General features: G+C 45.3%; 1 protein-coding gene across 2 annotated transcripts in view; it reads right to left on the bottom strand.

The window, feature by feature from the left end:
- Positions 1-20,824, bottom strand: part of STK32B (serine/threonine kinase 32B) — a 376,131-nt gene that overhangs the window by 45,448 nt on the left and 309,859 nt on the right. Inside the window, exon 6 of one of the 2 annotated variants that reach the window (XM_045771467.2) lies at positions 10,990-11,079. The exons of the other annotated variant lie outside the window; for it this stretch is intronic. Coding sequence (XP_045627423.1) covers positions 10,990-11,079 — 90 coding nt within the window. The remainder of the gene's footprint in view (positions 1-10,989; positions 11,080-20,824) is intronic. 2 annotated transcript variants of the gene reach the window in all.

The raw sequence follows: 20,824 nt of genomic DNA, 5'->3' as shown, positions 1-20,824 counted from the left end.
GGGAGTATATTATTCTAAGATTCTTACATTATTATGAAGTGGTATGATTTCAAGGTGGATTCTGATTAATTGATGATGTGTATTATAAATATAGGGCAACCTCTAAACTATATTTTTTAAAAAGAGGTACAAATACTAACCCAATAGGGAAGTTAAAGTGGAATCATTCATAATGATCAACTAATCCAAAATAAAGCAGAAAAAGAGCAGGAAAGAAACAAAGAACAAGTGGACCAAAGAGAAGAAAAAGCAAGGTGGCAGACTGCAATCCAACCAGATCAGTAATTATGTTAAATATAAATGGTCTAAATATCAATGGAAAGGCAGAGACTATTATATGGATAAAAAAGACCACCTACATGACACCTACTTAAAATATAAAGATATAGGTTAAAAATGAATGGATGGAAAGAGATATATCAGGGGTGTGCTGGAAAAGGTATATTAGCTCAACTCTCCCCTCCTCTGTGTTTGATGATGTCACACTGATAACTTGAAGTCAGCCATGGTGAGTGGACTTACATCACCAAAATCAGCAAAATCTACAAATCAGTGCTGCCCTTCTTCTTTTCTTTCTTCTTTCTTCTTTCTTCTTCTTCTTGTGTGGTGTGTGTGTTTTGTTTGTTTGTCTGTTAAACACTAGAGAGCTAGTGGTTAAACATTCACCAGCACACCACTGGAATTACCATGCAAACATTAACAAAAGAAAGCCAAAGTGGCTATATTATCATCACACAATGTAGACTTCAGAACAAGGAACAAGAGGGATATTATATAATGATACATGCAGCAATTTACCAAGAAGATGTAATAATCCTAAAAATGTAAACACCTTACAACACAGCACATTACAGTTTTGTCTCATGTATTTCGATGCTCTGTTTAAATTCCAGTTAGTTAACATAGAGCATAACACCCAGTGCTCATCATAAGTGATTCCTTAACCCCCACTACCTATTTCCCCGCTCCTCCTCCTATCTCTCCTCTGGTAACCATCAGTTTGTTCTCTATAGTTGAGTCTGTTTCTTGGTTTGCTTCTCTTCCTCTTTTTTCCCTTTGCTCATTTGTTGTAATTTTTAAATTCCACATATGAGTGAGATCATATGGCATTTGTCTTTCTCTGACTGACTTATTCCACTTAGTGTAATACTTTCTAGCTCTCACCATGTCATTACAAATGGCAAGATTTCATTCTTTTTGATGGCTGAATAATATTACATTATATATATAATATATATCATATGTAAGTATATTTTTATATATGCCACATCTTACATGCACCCCGATGTTTATAGCAGTATTATCTACAATGGCCAAATTATGGAAACAGCCCAAATGTCCATCTGCTGAGAAAAAGATAAAGAAGATGGTAACTAATTTTTTTTTAAGGTACCATTTGGATAGCATCAAAAATCCAGGTATAAGTGTAACAAAATATGTACTAAATCTGTATGCTGAAAACTATATAATGCTGATGAGAGAATCCAAGATTCCTTAAATATATGGAGAGATATTATTTTTTTTTTAAAGATTTTTATTTATTTATTTATTCGACAGAGAGAGACAGCCAGCGAGAGAGGGAACACAAGCAGGGGGAGTGGGAGAGGAAGAAGCAGGCTCCTAGCGGAGGAGCCTGATGTGGGGCTTGATCCCAGACTGCCGGGATCACACCCTGAGCGGAAGGCAGACGCTAAACCGCTGTGCCACCCAGGCGCCCCTTGGAGAGATATTCTGTGATTGGAAGACTCCACACTGTTTGGGTGTCATTTCTATCTAAACTCATCTATAGATTCAACACGATCCTAACAAAAATCCAGCAGAATTTTTTTTTTGTAAAAATTAACAAGTGGATTCTCAAGTTTCAATGAAAAAAGAAAGGATCTAGAACAGCCAAAATAATTTTGAAAGAAAAAAAGCGTTCTCCCTACCTGATTTCAAGTATTATTGCAAAGGTACAGGAAAAGGATGATATCAGGTAGAACCCAAACAAATGGACCAACGAAACAGAAAAAAATCCAGAAATAGACCTAAACATTTACGGTCAATTGAGTTTTGGCCGGGCTGCAATGGCAATGCAGTAGAGAAAGAACAATGGTTTTAACAAAGGGTGTTGGAACAACCGGACAGCTCTATGCAAATAAATAAAGCTTGATTCACGCCTCGCACCATATTAAGAATTAAATTAAAAATGCAGGTAGCTTTAAATGTAAAATCCCAAAGTATTAAACTTGTACAAGAAAACAAAGGAAAATAATCGTTGTGAACTCACGCGAGGAAAAGATGTTTAGATATGACACCAAATACATGATCAAGAAATAAAATCTTTTAAAAATTGGACTTCATCAAAATTTAAAACTTCTCCTTCTAAAAAGATTCTATCATGGCAACAGAAAGACAAGTCACCAAGTGGCCAAAATTTTTGCAAACCACCTATCAGATGAAGGACTTATACCTAGCATATATAAAGAATTTTCAAAGCTTGATTAATACGAATCACTAATGGCTAAGCAATCTGAATAGACACTTCATAAAGAAGGTAAATGGATGGCAAAAAAGCAAATGAAAATATGTAGCACACCATTAGTCATTAGAAACTTGTGAAATAAAACTACTCCCTACCTATTAGAAGGGCTGATAACCAGAGCAATAACCACCGGACAATACCCAGTTCTGGTGAGGATGCGGCCGGAGCCCTCAAACATTGCTCGTGGGGATGTAAGATGGTCCAGTCATCCTAGACAACAGTTTGTCAGGTTCTGAGAAAGTTCAACATACGCTTACCATATGACCCGGCAATCCCACTTCTAGGTAATTATTCTAGAGAAGTGGAAACTTAAGTTCGTATAAAAACCTGAAAGTGAATGCTTATAGTGGCCTCATTCATAATCACGTACAACTGGCAACGACTTAAGTGTCCTTCAGCCGGTGAAGGGATGAGCTCATTGCGTCTATTCATCCAATACAGTTCTACTTATAATCACTCAAAAGGAAAGTTACTGATCCACACAACATGAGTAAATCTCAAATGTATCATTCAGAGTGAAAAAAACCAAAAACCCAGATTCAAAAGGCTATAGACCAAATAGACTCCATTTCTATGCCTCTCTGGAATAGTCTGAACCAATCACCAGTGGCTGGGGTCTGGGATGAGAGAATTTGGGGGTTGATGGAACTGTTCTATACTTTCATTGTGCTGGTGCTTACGTGACTGTCTGTGTTTGTCCAAATTCATAGAACTGTGCACTAAAAGACTGCATTTTACTGCAGGAAAATTGTCACTCAGAAATAAACATCTTTTTTTTTAAAAATATTTAATTTATTTATTTGACAGAGACAGACAGCGAGAGAGGGAACACAAGCAGGGGGAGTGGGAGAGGAAGAAGCAGGCTCCCAGTGGAGAAGCCTGATGTGGGGCTCGATCCCAGAACGCCGGGATCACGCCCTGAGCCGAAGGCAGATGCTTAATGACTGAGCCACCCAGGCGCCCCAAAAATAAACATCTCAAACTATGTATTTATCAGTTTCATGATTTTCAAGGTGATTGTCTACCTTTTAAAAAGCAAACGTCACTAGCCTTGATCATTTCAACAAGGAGCATACTAGCATCATTATGTGAGGATGGATGGATGGAGGGATGGATGAACGCAGTGAATGAATGAGTGAATGGCAGGTTCTCAGGGGAGATATTGGGTACCACAGCCTCACTGGCTTGGGTCTGAAAGCTGACTCTGTCACTTCCTCTGGCTCAGGCCTTGATCATTTCAACAAAGAACATACTAGCATCATTATGATGGCTCGGCAACCACCCTTGTCTGCTCACTGCAGCTCCTGGAGAAGGGAACTAACGTTCAGTGAATGCAGGCAAGGCACCAGCCTGTGATCCCCCAGTGCACCCAGCATCCTCCAGCCAACCCAGCTCCTATAATGAACCAGCTGTTTAGGGTCTATTTTCCCTGCTGGACTGTGAGTGCCAGAAGGCAAGGGAGTTCCCAATCCAGACCCTGGATTCCCAATGCTAAGCAGGTACCAAATAATCAACCATCTAAATCACAACCATGGCAACAACAACAACAATATCAGCGCCCAGATCCATGCGTCTACCATTTGTCAGACATTATGTTACGTACCTTCCATAGCCATGCCATGAAACCCTCACAGACACCAACCAAGGCGGATTGCATCATCACTAGATGCATCTCACTCAGATGAGAAAACTGTTAAGTCACGTGGTTTGGCAGCCAACACTTCCTGAGCGTTCACCACGTGAGCACTTTATGTGCATGATGTCACGTAACGAGATGGTCCAAGTTCAGGCAGCCAGTAAGTGAAAGACACCCAGACTGCCCCATGCTGAAGGCGACACTTCCCCTGGACCCACTCCTGGCTTTCGGCTGCTTCCTCAGGCTCTTACCAAGGCATTCAAGCCCCTCGTGCTTTGGCCTATCTCTTTGCTCCCTCCCCACCCCATCTTGTTCTATGGAATGCAGTTCTAATGGAACTGCGACTGTCCCCCAACACGCTATGCTGTGGCCTCCCCTGCACCTCCACCCAGGCTGAGGCCTCTGCCCGGAATGGTGTCTCCTTGTCCTTACCCAACAGGCAGACTCTGAGCACACCCTCAGAGTCTAACTCACACTGTCGCCTTCTCCAGGAATCCGTCGTGACAGTGTCTTGTTCACACCTGTGCATCTGTCTGCCCTGCTAGACAGCGAGCCCCCGAGGTCCCGGAGAGCATCCCTCCCCTCTGAGCCCCAGTGCCTGACTCCGAGCCCTTCATCTCCTAAACGTTCCACAAACATTTGCTGAATGAACGCTCAGCTCTTTATTTCACCGGCGCTGAATAAACCCCGAAGCCTGGGGCAGCTGCTGGAACATTTCTGACTTCTCATCTCGCACATTTCAGAGAGATTCCTTTTTTCTCTAATTGTGAATTCCATCTGCTCTTTTAATTAATGAAAATTCAGTTCTATGCAAATGTTTCTTCCAGGATCATCCTTCATGAGCAACCTCTGGGAGCTTACTCATCAGCCTGTTCTCTGAATCCATGTTTGGAACATTCTGGGAGCTTGTTATTGGGCCTTTGAACTGAACAGTACAAGTGAACAAAATCGACAAACCTGCCACTTGACCTCAGGAGTTTACAGCCCTGGGAGCTGTAGGATTTGAATTTATTGAGCGAGCTCTCCCTCATCCTGTCTTCCCCAATAAACTCCCACTGCCTGGTACTGACAACCCCGCTGGTGTCTGAAAATACATCCATTTGGCACCCGCTAAATCCCATAAAAACCTCTCCTGTGCACCTGTTTATTAATTCAGGACCGAAGCTCCTCTAAATGGAAGGACACCCGGAGCCCCAAATCCTACCTACACTTGGGACAATAAACTTTTTTCTTGTCTGAGAAATATGGCTTTAGGACACAGGAACGCAGTGTCAAAAGGAGCTTGGTGTCGTGGCAAAAGCATGGGCTTTGGCCCATGTCGACATGGCTTCCAATTCTGGCTCCCTCACTTGCCAGCTGGGTAACCGTGGGCTGGTGAATTAACCCCCCTGGACCTTAGCTTCCTCATAGCTAAACTGGAGAGATGCAGAAGCTGCAAGTGAGTCTTCTGAGGCTTCAAGCCAATGACAAACAGGCAGCAGGGTCACAGTACATGTTGGTTTTCTTCTCCCTCTTGGCGGTGGGGCCCCTGTGGAGAGTGGCCAGCTGGGTCACCAGTGGTCTGCTTTTCCAGAGGCTGAGAGCCAGGACATCAGTGGGCAGCCAGGGAATGAGACTGGGGCAGGCCCGGTGGGGTCTCTGAGCAGGGGCTGGGAAAGTCCGCTCTGCATGGTGGGGAGCAGAGGCAGAAGAGAAAGGGTCGGTACAAAACCGCCTTGCAGTTCTCCAGTGATCTGGGCTCTACGCTCCCGGAGATTGCTCTGTTTTTTTTGGGAACAGCCTAAAGAAAGTCAGAACTAACTTTATAGGGTTATGGCAGCGGCTCCAAATGGGAGCTGCTTCTCTCCATGTCATCGTTCTCTCCTCACCGCCCCCTGGAGACGATGGCTCCTTCCGCTCTACCCGTTCCTCCTGGCACGGTGTCCCCTCGGCCTCAGGCTTGGTGCTCTTCTCTCCCGCATCCTCTCCTGTCCCCGCCTTGGCTTTGCTGCATCTCAGTGTTAGTAACTTCCCAGTCCACAGATGCTGTCCGCAACACTCCAGAAGCCTGGACAGCATCTCCCAGAGACACCTCAAATTCAAACTTGTGACTCCCGGAACCCCGCACACCTGCGGCCCCCACTGTGCGACTCACACACCTCCACCGGAAGCCTGAGCAGCAGCCTAGCACCCCTTTCCTCCCATTCTCCTACACATTTGTCCAGTCAGTGTCTCCTCAGACGGACTGGCCTCAGCTTTGGAACCTTCTGGAAAGGGATTTCAGAAAGACCTTCAAGAGTGAAAGCCTTATTGGTGTAAGTGTTCAGCATCCCAAAGGGACTATCTGAGGAGAACAGATTCACTTGTATGCAAACCTGGTGTCTGTGCTAACCTGGGTCTGACTCTCGTCACCGATGTCTGCCTGGGTGGGTCCCCCCTCAGCCCGTTTCCTCCACTCTTAAGTGGGAATAAATAGTTGTGCCTGCTTCGTGCTTGTGAGCATTAGATAAAGCTGTGGATGGAAAGAACTTAGCTCAAGGGCTGGGCACATAGCAAATACTAAGAAGTACTATTTTTACCATGACTTGTGGCCAAACTTCATTTATTTACTTTGTTTAGTAAGTAAGAGATGACTGACACACGTGGTGAATCCTGGGAGGTGACGACATGATTTTCGACTCTCCGCAGACCAACACACATAAACGGACAGAGAGATGAAGAGCTAAGCCAAAATCCATGAGGAACACTTACTACAAAAAATAAATTGTCCCCCCACAAGCCCCAAAATGTAAGTGCATGGGAACAAACCAGCAACAGTGACAAGACTCCCATGGGAGGGACTTCTGTACAGAAGGAAACAGAGAGAAGAAACAAGGCAGCATATGATGGACCAGAGAAGAGAGCTGCAAGACAGCCAGTGAGATCTGCAGGGGGGCCCAGCTGGCCAGGTGGGGAGCAGTGGCTAAAACCTGGAAGAACTTGTCTAGTCCAGTGTCAGGTGGGTGAAGGGGCCCGTGGTCAGCTCTGCAGGAGCAGGTCAGTCTGGAACCCCAAATCTCTGTCATCCTCCAGCTGGCGCTCCCTTCTAGAAGGAGCCCCAAGGAGAAACTGTTGGAAATAGAACCAAAACTGAGCGGGATGGGGACCCTACAGACACAAGAAAGAGAAGCTCCAGATAAAAGTAGGCAAGTAGAACGAACCAGGAAATCGCAGACAGCAAGCTGCCTTGGGTTTGGACACTTCATGAAAACAACAGAAGACGTTCAATGAGAAAAGCTACCCTGAAGGATATCATCTTCCAAAAGTTCAGGAAAACTAATTTCACATTAAAAAAAGAAAAAGAAACATTAGGGTATCAAAGTCAAATTCCATGCAAAGTTATCATAAGAGGAAGGAAAATAAAGAGCAGAATAACACACTTCACAAGGATGATTAATCAGAAAGATGTGTCCCCATCCCCCACCAAAAAACAACAGGGAAAAACTGTAGCCTACCATTTCAAAAGCGTTTAAAGATGGGGTGGTGGGTTGTTTCATTAACGGTTTCCGGATGAATCAGGCCTTCTGGTATCCATTCCCCTCTCTCCCCCACCCACGTGGTCTCTGGTTTCGGTCACGTGACTTGCTTTGGCCAACTGGACATCAGGAAATGTGAAGCAAGCAGAAGCCTGAGAAGCATGTGGGAACTGGGTTCTCCTTCTTGAAACTACTGCCACCACGTGAGTAAGCTCACTGTGGTCCCTTGGCTGATGAAAGACCATGTAGAGAAAGACCCATTCCACTCAGCTGTCCTCGCTGAGCCCAGCCCCCGGCGGACCCGCCAGGGGGATGAGTGAGCCCAGCCTCAACCAGCCGGGGAACCCCTCAGTCAAATGGCAGATTGTGAGAAACAGCACATTGTCGCTGTTCTAAGCCACTACGTGTTTTTTTTTAAAAACGTTCATTTAAACAACTGATGAATCACTGAACACTACACCAAAAACTAATGATACTATATGTTGGCTAACTGAATTTAAATGAAAAAAAAATGTTCACTTACTATATCTCCAAACTTATTTTTTAACTTCCTTCCTTTCTTTATTTTTTATTGAAGTATAGTTGACATACAATGTTACATTAGTTTCAGGTGTGCGACAGCAATTCTACAACACGTATCTTACGCTCTGCTCACAACACTAGCTGCCGTCTGTCGCCACACGACACCAACACAGTACCACTGCCCATCTTCCCTGTGTGGTGCCTTTCATCCCGTGACTCACTTATTCCCTAACTAGAAGTGTGCACCTCCCACTCCCCTTCACCCACTCTTCCCATCCCCCTCCCCCTCCCTCTGGTGACGGTTTGTTCTCTGGGTCTGTTTCTGCCTGTTGTTCGTTCGTGTGTTTTGTTTTTTAGATTCCACATATGAGTGAAATCATATGGTACTTGTCTTTTTTGTAGGACTTATTTCACTGTGCAGAATATCCTCTAGGTTCATCCATGTTGTTGCGAATGCCGAGATCTCATTCTTTTTTATGACCGATACTCCATTGTGTATACACCACATCTTCTTTATCCGTTCCTCTACCGACGGACACTTGGGCTGCTTCTGTGTCTCGGCTGTTGTGAATAATGCTGCAATACAGGTAGGGACGCATACGTAATGCGCTTCAAATTACTGTTTTCATTTTCTTTGGGTAAACACCCAGTAGTGGAATTACTAGGTCATAGGGTAGTTCTATTTTCAACTTTTTGAGGAACCTCCATACTGTTTTCCACAGTGGCTCCACCAGCTTGCATTCCCACCCACAGTGCGCGAGGGGTCCTTTTTTTCTGCATCCTCGCCAACACCTGTTGTTTCTTGTTTTTTTAATACTACCCATTCTTCAGGTATAAGGGAACATCTCCCTGTGATTTGATTTGCATTTCCCTGATGATGAGCGGTGGTGAGCATCTTTTCATGTGCCTGTTGGCCATCTGTTTGTCTTCTTTGCAAAAATATCTATTCAGGTTCTTTGCTCATTTTTAAATTTATTATTATTGTTGTTGTTGTTTTTAGTATTTTGGTGTTGAGTTGTATAAGTTCTTTACATATTTTGGATACTAACCCTTTATTGGATATGTCGCAAATGTCTTCTATTCAGTAGGTTGTCTTTTTGTTTTGCTCATTGTTTCCTTCACTGTGCAGACGCTTTTTATTTTTTTAAATTTTTTATTTTTTTAAAGATTATTTATTTATTTATTTGACAGAGAGAGACAGCCAGCAAGACAGGGAACACAAGCAGGGGGAGTGGGAGAGGAAGAAGCAGGCTCCCAACAGAGGAGCCTGATGTGGGGCTCGATCCCAGAACGCTGGGATCACGCCCTGAGCTGAAGGCAGACGCTTAACGACTGCACCACCCAGGTGCCCCGACACTGTTTATTTTTATTTTGATGTAGTTCCAGTAATTTAATTTGGTGTTTGTTTCCCTTGCCAGAGCAGACAGATCTAGAAAAATGTGATTACGGCCCATGTCTCTCTGCCTGTGCTCTCTTCCAGGACTTCTACGGTTTTAGGTCTCACATTTAGGGTCGTAATCCATTTTGAGCATATTTTTGTGCACGCTGTAAGAAAGTCATCCTGCTTCATTCTTTTGCATGTTGCTGTCCAGTTTTCCCAGGACTATTTGTTAACAAGACCATCATTTTCCCATTGCATATTTTTGTCTCCTTTGTCATAGATTAATTGACCATATATGCATGGGTTTATTTCTGGGCTCTCTATTCTGTCCCACTGATCTGTGTGTCTATTTTTGTGCCAGTCCCATACGGTTTTGATCAGTACCGTTTGTAGTATATCTTGAAATCTGGAAATGTGGTATCTCCAGTTTTCTTCTTCTTTTTCAAGATGGCTTTGGCTATTCAGCAGTCTTTTGTGATTCTATACAAACTTTAGAATTATTTCTTCTAGTTCTGTGAAAAATGCTATTGGTATTTTGAAAGGGATTGCACTGAATCTGTGGATTGCTTTGGATAGTGGGGACATTTGAACCTTGTCAGTTCTTCCCATCCATGAACATGGTTTAAGCCACTAAGTTTTGACTTGCTTTGTTATACAGTAATCAATAATTAATACAGATATGAAGAATTAAGAATTAATATAGACATTAAGAAAATTATACAAGACATGAAAGAACAACATAAATTGGAATTTAAAAACTCAGAAATCAGGCAAGAGAACTCAGGAGAAAAATTAGAAATAAAAGGGAAATTATTTCAGTAATAAATATTTCACTAGAAAGCATATAAAGCAAATAAACACAACAGGTAATCTTTAAAAGAAAGAGAAAGAGAAAAATGGGGAAAATTTTAAACTAATAAAGGAAGAGATACAAAGATTTAAAAAAAACAAATATTGAAAATTTATAAAGACTCCACATTTAAATAACAGGCATCCTTAGAAAAAACGAAAGTAAGGGAATGGAATGCTTACTAAAAATGATACTTCCATCAAAGGTCCTAAAGAAAAACCAATTGAAAATACACATTGGAAAAGCAGCACCGTGTACCTAAGAACACGGACCCTAAATGACCAACACCAAGGTTATATTCTGGCCACACTACTGGACATTAATACAAAAGAAGATACGGTTTTGTTTGTCTGTTTTTGCGTGTTTTTGCCCAAGCCTGAAGCAAGGCTTTCTGGCTGGGTAGGAGTTCTCTAGAAATCACAGGAGGAGAAGGTCTTCCCGGCAGACGGGACAGCAAGGATGAAGTGTGAGAGAGCCCAGCACATACTGGGAATGGCTGGGGCCTGGTGTGGGGCTGAAGGACGGGAACGCTGGGGCCTCAGCACTGGGCCTATGGCACCTCAAGGGGCCTGGAACACTCACCCATGTAGGGCTTGGTCCCGGCCATGGAGGAAGCCTTTTCTGCTCCTTTCACGATCGTCGCTATGTTGAAGTCTGTGATGTGAACGTGTCCTGCAGATAAAGAAACAGAAACCCCAGTTAGCAAGAGCTGCAGGCAGCTGGGCTGGCTCCTTGTCGGTTTAAAGCCGTGGACTCTACGGTGTGTGCAAGAGGAACATAGTAGAACTTCTCCTTATAATCGTGTTTTATCTGATACTCTGAAAATGTCTAGTTTTGGCAGAATTATTTACAGTAACCAAACTTGGGACAAACTTAGGACAACCTAAGTGTCCATCAGTGGATGAATGGATATAGAAGATGTGGTCCGTATATACAATGGAATATTGTTCAGCCATGACGGAGAAGGACCGCTTGCTGTTTATGACAACATGGATGGACCTTGAGAATATCAAGCTAAGTGAACTAAGCCAGATGGAGAAAGGCAGATACTACATGTATCACTTATATATGGAATCTAAAAAAAGCTCATAGAAGCAGAGACTAGAAAAGTGGTTGCCATAGGCTGAGAGGGGTGCGAGAAGTAAGGAGAGTTTAGTCAAAGGTACAAACTCTCGGCTATAAGATGAATAAAGTTTGAGGATTTAATGTATAATGTGGAGACACAGTTGATAGCATTGTATTGTACAATTGAAATTTGGGAAGAGAGTAGAACTTGCATATATATACACAGGAACACACCCACCCTAAACACGTCTATGTTATGTGCAAGTTTTATAATCTGAATTTTTTGGCGGCACATGCATATTACTTATAAGTAAACAAAAACGATAATTGATAAAAAAAATTTTACATATTAAATTTTGGAGGCACTGACTCAGGAGAGTAAAAGCTCATGGTAAATGGACGAGAAGGGTGAGTCCGGACTCCCTTGCTCAGGAAGCTGAGTGGTCATGGTGGGGGTGGAAGGGTGGAGAGGGTTTTCATGCCTAGAGGACACTCTTGTTCCACTGTTTGTCTATGGTCAGTGGGGGCCTTAGTTCTGTACCCGAGGAATCCCACGGGGAGAGGGCTGGGGATTGAGACCACCTTCCATCCAGCTTAAAGTAATGGCAGCACATGGGACATGGATAGGCTGGGTGCCCCTGCACGTAAGTGTTCAAGAAACCTGAGAAGGAAGTAAGAGGGACAGAGGAGGAAGGAGACAAGAGATAAAGAGAAGCAGGGAAGGAAGGTGGGTGGGAGGGAGGAAGGGACATCCTGACAGTTGGTACTGGCCTTCTGCGGAACTCGGTACATAAAAGAAATCCAATGATTTTAGTAATTTATTTGGTAATCGGACTTGACCTGGAACTTCTCTTCATTGTTCTATTTATTCCACTTAGCAAGAATATTCATATTTTGATAGAAAAATATTAATGTATTTGATTACAGGGTGGTCCCCCTTAGTGATTCATTTAACCCCTGTGGACGTATTACATAATATACGGTATATGTTGTTTTTCAATACTATTATCTACAGACATATTATTTTCATATTAAGATATGTATGATTTAATATAAATGTTTTTAAATCTGAGAAATTCGAGGTATGAAAACATATGTAGCCCCACAAGTTTCAAGTAAGAAACGCTGGCCCCGCAGCTGTGAAGCATCCGTAGCACCGTTACGTCACATTTTGTCCCGCAGTGCTCCCGTACGGCACGCAGGCTGTCTCCAGGTTTGGTTGCTGATGCGTCGGTGTTGCTATCGGGTCAGCAACAGCATTCTTGAGCACAGCATTACGTCCCGGTACTTCCACTGGGACTAAATAAATCCCCAGAAGTGGGATTGCAGGGTCAGAGGGTTTGCATACTACGTTCCAAACAGTTATAATTTATGGTACTTTATTATTATTTTCTATTTTTTAAAAAGATTTTATTTATTTATTTGACAAAGAGAGAGAGAGAGAGAGCACAAGCAGGGGGAGCGGCAGGTAGAGGGAGAGGGAGAAGCAGGCTCCCCACTGGGCAAGGAGCCAGACGTGGGGCTCGATCCCAGGACCCTGGGATCGTGACCTGAGCTGCAGGCAGACGCTTAATGAAAGAGCCACCCAGATGCCCAATTTATGGTACTTTAAACAGGATATGAGAGTTTGTATTTCTCTGCATTGTTACCCGCACTGTAATCAATGATTTCACTTGTTGCAAATCACACGGTGAGGAACGATATCTCACTGCAGATAAGGCTGCACATTTTCCACATGATCAGTCCCAACCCTCCAGGGAACTGTCTAGAATCCTGATCAATTTTCAATCAGAGCTTTGTCTGTGAGATACATTTACACTTTGCCCTGTGTACTGTGAAGATCTTCTCCTAGCTTACTTTTTGTCTTTGGACTCCGTTTACAGTATCTGTAGTCATACAAGAGGTTTGTGGGTTTTTTTTTGAAAATATACAACAACTTTATTTATAAATGTTTGGTGGTCCTACCTCGCTGGGTTGAGAGTCATCTGTTTTTTTTAATATTTTTTTATTATATTATGTTAGTCACCATACAGTACATCCCTGGTTTCCGATGTAAGGCTCGATGATTCATTGGTTGCTTATAACACCCAGTGCACCATGCAATACGTGCCCTCCTCACTACCCATCACTAGTCTATCCCACTCCCCCCTCCTCTGAGGCCCTCAGTTTGTTTCTCAGAGTCCATAGTCTCTCATGCTTCATTCCCCCTTCTGATTACCCCCCTTTCTTTATCCCTTTCTTCTCCTACAGATCTTCCTAGTTCTTATGTTCCATAGATGAGAGAAATCATATGATAATTGTCTTTCTCTGCTTGACTTATTTCACTTAGCTTAAATAATTTATTTTTTAGTTTGACTGTGTTTTCCTTATAATTTTCCAGAAGCCTATTCCACCCCCAAGATTTTATCTATCCTTCTATATTTTAATACTTATATATCTTTTATATTTAAATCTTCCAACCATAGATATATAAAAATAGAATATCGTTTTGTTACACTATAGCATTCTGATTTTATTTCTTCCAAATAGATAGCCAACTGTCTCAACAATATTTATTGAAAAATTCAGTCTTTCCCAATAACTTGTGTGAGACCTTCATTTTATATCAAGTTCCACATACATGTAGCTCTGCTTATGGATTCTCTCTTCCGTTCCATGACCTGTTTGCTGCTGGGCCAGGACTAGATCAGTGTGATTACAGATTTGAGGACTATTCCAATACCCGATAGGAGAGGCTAACCTTCACTGTTGTTTCCTTCCAGTGTTTTCTTGGTAACTCTCAGACATTTACTCCTTTGAGACAAGTTGTGTCCAGTTTTAGGAAATGCCCCCATTAAGAGTTTGATGGGGATTACATTGACTCATGCATTCACTTGAGAAGTGTGGACGTGGGACTTTTCCAGGCAGTGTCATGCCGGGCTTTTCACTCAGATCCTGCTTGATTCCTTCAAAATACATTTGGTGTTCCTTTCATTTAGGCCTTGTAAATTCCTGGGCACATTTACTCCTGGGTTACATAGTTTTGGTCACTCTTTCGAATGACAATATTCTCCATTTCTTTTTCTACCTAGCTGTTTTTAGTATAATAAAAAGCTGCTGAGTTATGCTTACTTATCTCCTATTTGGCTACTCTCTTAATCTTTCATTGCAAAAGCTGTTTGTTATCTCTCAAAATCCCATTTCCCCCTCCCCGACAGCAACGGACTCCATAGTGGGGTTCAGGGCTACCCCACTAATAGCTCCACTTCCTGGCTCCCCTGCAGCCCGCTGTGGTCACATGACCAAGCCTGGCCAATGGGATGCGAGCCGGCTGATCTTTACCCCTTCCAGGATATTTCCTTTGAAAGAATTTTCATTCCCTTCTTCCTTCCACCTTCCTTCCATTTTGTGGCCTGTTATGTGGCTTTGGCAGAACACTTCTTGCCACACAGATGAGGAACAAGATAGAAGGAGCCTGGGCCCCTCTGAACAACCACGGGAAAGAGATTGGACTCTATTCTTATTTCATTTTTTAGTCTTTGAAAAGCAGTTCATTTGTCTCTTAATTTGTACAACCCCTTATTAATTTTGATAGCTTTTTAGTGGAGCCTTTCGGTGTTCCTAGGCCTAGAAGCTGTGATGACCCTCCTTCCTTTGTTAGGGGGCTCAGAGCAGCGTGGTTAAGAACACAGTCTGGGGTGTTGGATTGCTGAAGAACAAATGGCTGTGCTACTTTGGTGGGCATATGCTGTTTGCGGTCACTCCTATCTCCTGTCTTAGCAATTACTCGTCCCTGCACACCTGGCTTTGAGAGTGGGGCATGTGGCTCCGTCTGGAAACAGTCACGCTAACCTTACCCTTTCACTCTGGCATTTGACTCAGGGTTAGGCATATGACCTAACTGGTGCCCATGAATACTAGGGCAGATGATTTTCCAGAGGGTTCAAGAAATAAAGGCTTTTCTGTCTTTTTATTCAGGAGGTACCTAAAGTGATATTCTGTCTTTGGCCAGTGTGAGGTGGGACTATGACCCCAGAACGGTAAAAGCTATTCACTAGCATAAAGAAAGACAGTCTAAAGATGAAGATTATCCATGGAGAAGATAGAGTGGCAAGCATAGAAGGGAAATGGTGCCAGAACCTGATCGAACCATGCCTGAAGCTGCATCTACTGGACTTCAGCTATATAAGCTGAAAAACACTGGCATCGTGGTCAATACAGCCACTTACCATGAGATTTGGACAGGATACTCCACTCTGTAATCTTCCAGTTCCTCAACAGGAGAGAGGAACTAATATTAATAAGTACATTATGGGGTAGTTGGAAGCATTAAACAGAGCGGTCAGGGACTGAGATGGTGACATTTGAACAAGACCAGAAGACGGGGGCCAGGGTGGATGTGGTGGAGAAAGCCACTGGACCACCAGGGAGGACTGTGCTTCTGCCAGCACAAAGGCCATGGAGGGGCTGGCAAGGAGGCCAGAGGGAGAAAGTGGGACAAGAGCTCAGACAGAGAAAGGAGGGGCAGACTGTGCCAGGCCCCCAGGGCTGCAGGGAAGACAGTGGCTTTTACTCCAAGTGAGATGGTTTTGAGAAGCAGCCACAGAGCTGACTCACTTCTGAATATCACTTTGCCTGCTGTGAATGGACACAGGGCCGAGGCCAAAACGGGAAGGCTGACACCCAGGGAGAAGAAATGCAGCCCCCTGTCTAGTTTTAGCCACTGTTACGTAGGGTTGCATAACGGGTATCTAATTGGTGCCAAATCTCACGGTAATCCTTGCAGTACTCGTCAGGAGGCTAGGATCACCCGCAGGGTTACATGAGAGGAACCTCAGGCTGCAGAGACCAGGGAGCTGGGCACGGTCATGCAGCTGATCTGCAGGAAGGCTCAGTGGGTCCCCGGCCTCGTCTGGGGTGAGTGGTTCCCTGGGCCCCCTGGTGCCCCCTGCGGAGCTGAGCCGGACAGCCCTGCCCTTGCTTCCTCCTGGTCCTCAGGGGGTGTGAGGGCTCTGGTGGACAGCTCTGCAACAGACCCGCTGGGGCTCCCCCGGGAATTCGCGCCCAGCAGGCATGACAGACAACAAGTCCCACTTCTGCTTTCCGTGAACTGTGCTAACTGATGAGCTGTAACCTCCCAGCGAGCTTCCTTGAACAATTGAGTGAAGATGTGGGAGAGTGAAAATTAGTGCCATACAAGGCCTCCTACGGGTTCCTTCTCAGGAGAGTGGAAATTTACTACAAAATTTGCAAATATGAACTGAGTTTTAGGCTACTTGCTTTCCACAGGTTGAAAACATTCAAAACTCAGCAAGAGGAGGAGCTCAAGATGTTGCGTGAGACCCATCAGTACAAGTGTTAATATTGGTATCAATAATCAGTAATCATTCTGCCGGCCCTGGTACGCACCCTGCACGCCAGCCACGCTTCTCTCCTCTCTCTCTTTTTTTTTTTTTTTAAAGATTTTATTTATTTATTCGACAGAGATAGAGACAGCCAGCGAGAGAGGGAACACAAGCAGGGGGAGTGGGAGAGGAAGAAGCAGGCTCATAGCAGAGGAGCCTGATGTGGGGCTCGATCCCATAACGCCGGGATCACGCCCTGAGCCGAAGGCAGACACTTAACCGCTGTGCCACCCAGGCGCCCCTCTCCTCTCTCTGAATGCAGGGAAACGCATCTCACCTCCGAGCCTTTGACAGTGCTTGGAATGCTCATCCCTCTCCTCTGCCCGGTAGACTTCCGTTCATTCTTCAAAACCTGGCCCCGGAGTTCTAGTACTGGTGGATGTGCATCTACCCTTTGCTTGAATACTTCCACCAACAGGAAACTCACTACCACAGAGGAGAGTATCTGACTGTGTCTTAGTCAGCTCAGGTTGCTAAAACAGGATACCATAGACTGGGGGGCTCCAACATCAAAGATTTATTTCCCACAGTCCTGGAGGCTGGAAATCTGAGGTGAGGTTGCCAGCATGGATGGATTCTTGGTGACAGCTCTCTCCCTGGTTTGTATGGCAGGTTTCTTGCTGTATCCTCACATGGTGGAGAGAGAGAGCTCTGTCCTCTTCCTCTCCTTAGAAGGGCACCAATCCCATCATGGAGGCTCCAACCCCATGACCTCATCCAAACCCAGTTACCTCCCAAAGGCCCCAGCTCCAAGTATCATCACACTGGGGGTTAAGGCTTAAACATGTGAATTCTAAGTGGGGGGCACAAGCATTCCACCCATAGCAGACTGATTTAGGCCTCTCGCCTGGGCCCTCCACTCCCCTCCAATGTCATTCCCATTGTAGCAGCCACTATATTGTATCTGTTACCTTGTCTGTCTCCTTGAGGCTGAGAATCTTGCCTTGCTCATTTCCGTCTCCAGTACCTTAGCAATGGCCTGGCCTGGGAAAGGTATTCATCAAGTGTTTGTTGACTGACTGATTGACCAAATAAGAGACTGAATGAAAGAGATATGGTGAGCAAATCCTATCACCTTTCTTCATTCCCTACTGCTTAGAGCCATTACAATACTTACAGGAGTTAACAACATTCCATGTCAACTTTCGACTGTGAAGACTGCAGCAATGTCACTTTCTCAGCCTGAACTCAGAGGGTGGGACAAGCCACCCCCTCCATGAGTTTTGTACTCACGGGTGTTAGTAGCAGGGTTGGTGCTATGAGGAGTTGTAACCAGGGCTATTTTCTGAGATACTTGACAGCCTTGTGATTTTGACAGCCTTGTGATTTTCAAGGATTCTCGCCCATTTCTTCAGGCAGGGACTAGTTATGGAGTGCATCCAGTCTGCTATCACGGGAGGGGCTTGAAACTGCAGCGCCAGGGATCTGTGTCATGGACTTAGGGGTGCGGATGGTGGGAATTACATGGCGCTGAAGACCCACCCACAATCCCTCCCCAGGGCTGTAATTGCCTTGCCACCACCCAGAGTCACCTTGGTGCCACCAGTGACTACCACTTCGCAGGCTGGCTCCAGCACCTCCCCGACGTGTTCGGGGAGAAGGCACGCAAAGCCTTCTTGAATTTCGCGGCATTTTCATTTCCTTCCTCCACAGCTACGTTGCACGAATATCAGTTTCCGGTCCACCGTGCCCCTTGCCTTCCCTTCTCCCCTCTCAGGCCTGTAATGAAGTCCCCCCGGGAGGGTATTTACCAAATGTGTGAGGGCAATGCACTCATCTCATTGAGACCCACAAGCCCACAGCTTGGAGAAGACGGGGACGGCTGGGAGGGGACAGTCAGTGTGGAATGGCAGTCTGCGTGTTGGGGCAGAGTGAATTCTCTCTGGATCTGTCCTCTGGACGCCATACTTGAACACGTTGCCATGCCTCCCTGTGAACTCCTGGGAGTGGGTGCTGGGGTAGTGCTACTAGGGGGCACTAGACCGGGAGTGTGGATGGAAGGCGCTCGGCTTACAAGGGAAGATCACCTCCTGCATTATTCCCTGCCTGTTTCCCTTTCATCATACTTGAATTTGGAGTAAAGCCTCTCGTGGACATCTGTCCCCACCTTCCCCAGTTTACAGGGACTATGTCATGCCTAAGTGGAGGCCAGAGTGATACTGCCCAAGAGAAGCAGCTGGAAGCCCCCTGGGGACGAAACCAGAGTTGATGAGACCCACGGCAGGCTCCGGGCACCCGCTGGTAATTACTGTACTTCTGAGATGTCAGTGTGATGTCACGCTGGCCCTGATCTTCCACTCGGGCTCACGCACCCCGGGTACTCTCCCCTCCCGCTAATCTTCATGGACGTCAGAGTGAACTTATTGCAGGACAACAGAAAAAAGAAAGAAAAAGAAGAAGAAACCAAATCAAATCCTATAGCACAAGCTTATCCGGGCTTCATCGGGTGACAGCAGCAGGAAGACTGACTATTTCAGAGCATGCCTGCCTGATAAGAAGAAATGTCCCTTTGGTTTTCTTTTGTTGTATTTGGATTGGTGTCCTCCAGTGTCTTGGTCATGGGGCGGGATCCAGGGACCCAAAGATCCAGGGATCCACAATCTGATCGTGGCTTCATAAAGCACTCCTCCGCAGGATTGTTGGCCGGCTCATCTACCCCGGGGCATCCGCCTCGCCCAAGGCTTCTGTGGGAGCAGCTCTCAACAGTTCTGTTTCCCCCTGTTTTCTCTCCAGCCACCAGGTTCCTGGGTTAGTCCCTGCCACGTGGCCAAGGCCACCCCACCAATCCACTTTCCTTCCAGGCTCTGTGTTGGGCATGTAATTTCATGCAATTAAATGTGATTCATGAATCACAATGAATACCATTTGTAGAGAGATTTTCAAAGGCTTTCCCAGCTGTGATCTGCTCTGTACGACTCCGTAGGACCAGGCTGGAGATGATCTCCTGACACTTAGCTTCCTGACTCTCTTTCTTTCCCTCTCTCTCTCTCTCTTTCTTCCTTCCTTCCTTTCCTCCCTCCCTCCTCCAACTTTCCTGTCTCTCTGTCTTTCCTTCCTTCCTCTCTTCTCTTTTCCTTTCTCTCTCTCCCTCCCTTCTTTCCTTCCTATTGTTAACACACAATGTTACATTAGTTTCGGGTGTACAACGTAGTGGTCCAACAAGCTTATACATTGTGCTATGTTCAGCGCATTCCACTCCTTTCTTTGCTACTTCCTGTATCACAAGGGCTGGGGGCGGGGGCAGGTGGGAAACACATTTCCTGACTCTCTTGCAGCTAGGGTTCTCAATGAGACTTATGGTCTCCCAACAAGATACACTCAGGAGAGGTTTGCAAAGTGGAAGGAAAGCAGAGTCCGTCTGTTTGGGATGGAGCCAAAGGGTGGACAAGCTGGGTAGATAGGGGTCTTTGCTGAGGCTGGACATTTGTTAAGGTGGCCTCGTCACTGGTGTGAGCAGCTAGGAAGTGACTGTCCAGCCGAAGGTCCTTGAGCCAGAATCCAAGCCCCAAGCAGGTTTGCCCCAAGGCCCACCACATCCCTTCCTCATCAAGCTGCTTTCTCTTGAGGGCCCTGCAGCCCAGACTGGTACATGCCCGAGGGATGTGCAGCTGCCTCCACTCCAGCCTGGGGGATGGCCAGGTCACTGCTCTCCCCGCAGATCACCCTCCCAGTCAGTCCAGGATGTAAGCCTCTCCTCCATACAAACGTGCACCCTGAAGCCAGGGACCAGGCCACTGTGCCTCCAGGCTGGTATCAAACACTGTTCTGGAAACAGGGAGTAATTAAGATGATCATTTTCAGGCAGAGCAGGAATTTGGACCCAGTGTCAGCAGAGACATAGAAGCTTACAATTTCACAACGAAGGCTTTCACCTCAGTAGATTCTTAGCCCTTCTCCACCCCTTCCTCACTGCGCACCCCCCAAGGGAGGTTGGAGAGATTATGTGAAGGGTCATTTTGGGATGAAGA

The sequence above is a fragment of the Ursus americanus genome, chromosome 8 (assembly GCF_024610735.1).
Source record: "Ursus americanus isolate L20-20 chromosome 8, mUrsAme1.1.p, whole genome shotgun sequence".
Taxonomy (NCBI): Eukaryota; Metazoa; Chordata; class Mammalia; order Carnivora; family Ursidae; genus Ursus; species Ursus americanus.
This window is presented reverse-complemented; position numbering and strand designations above follow the sequence as displayed.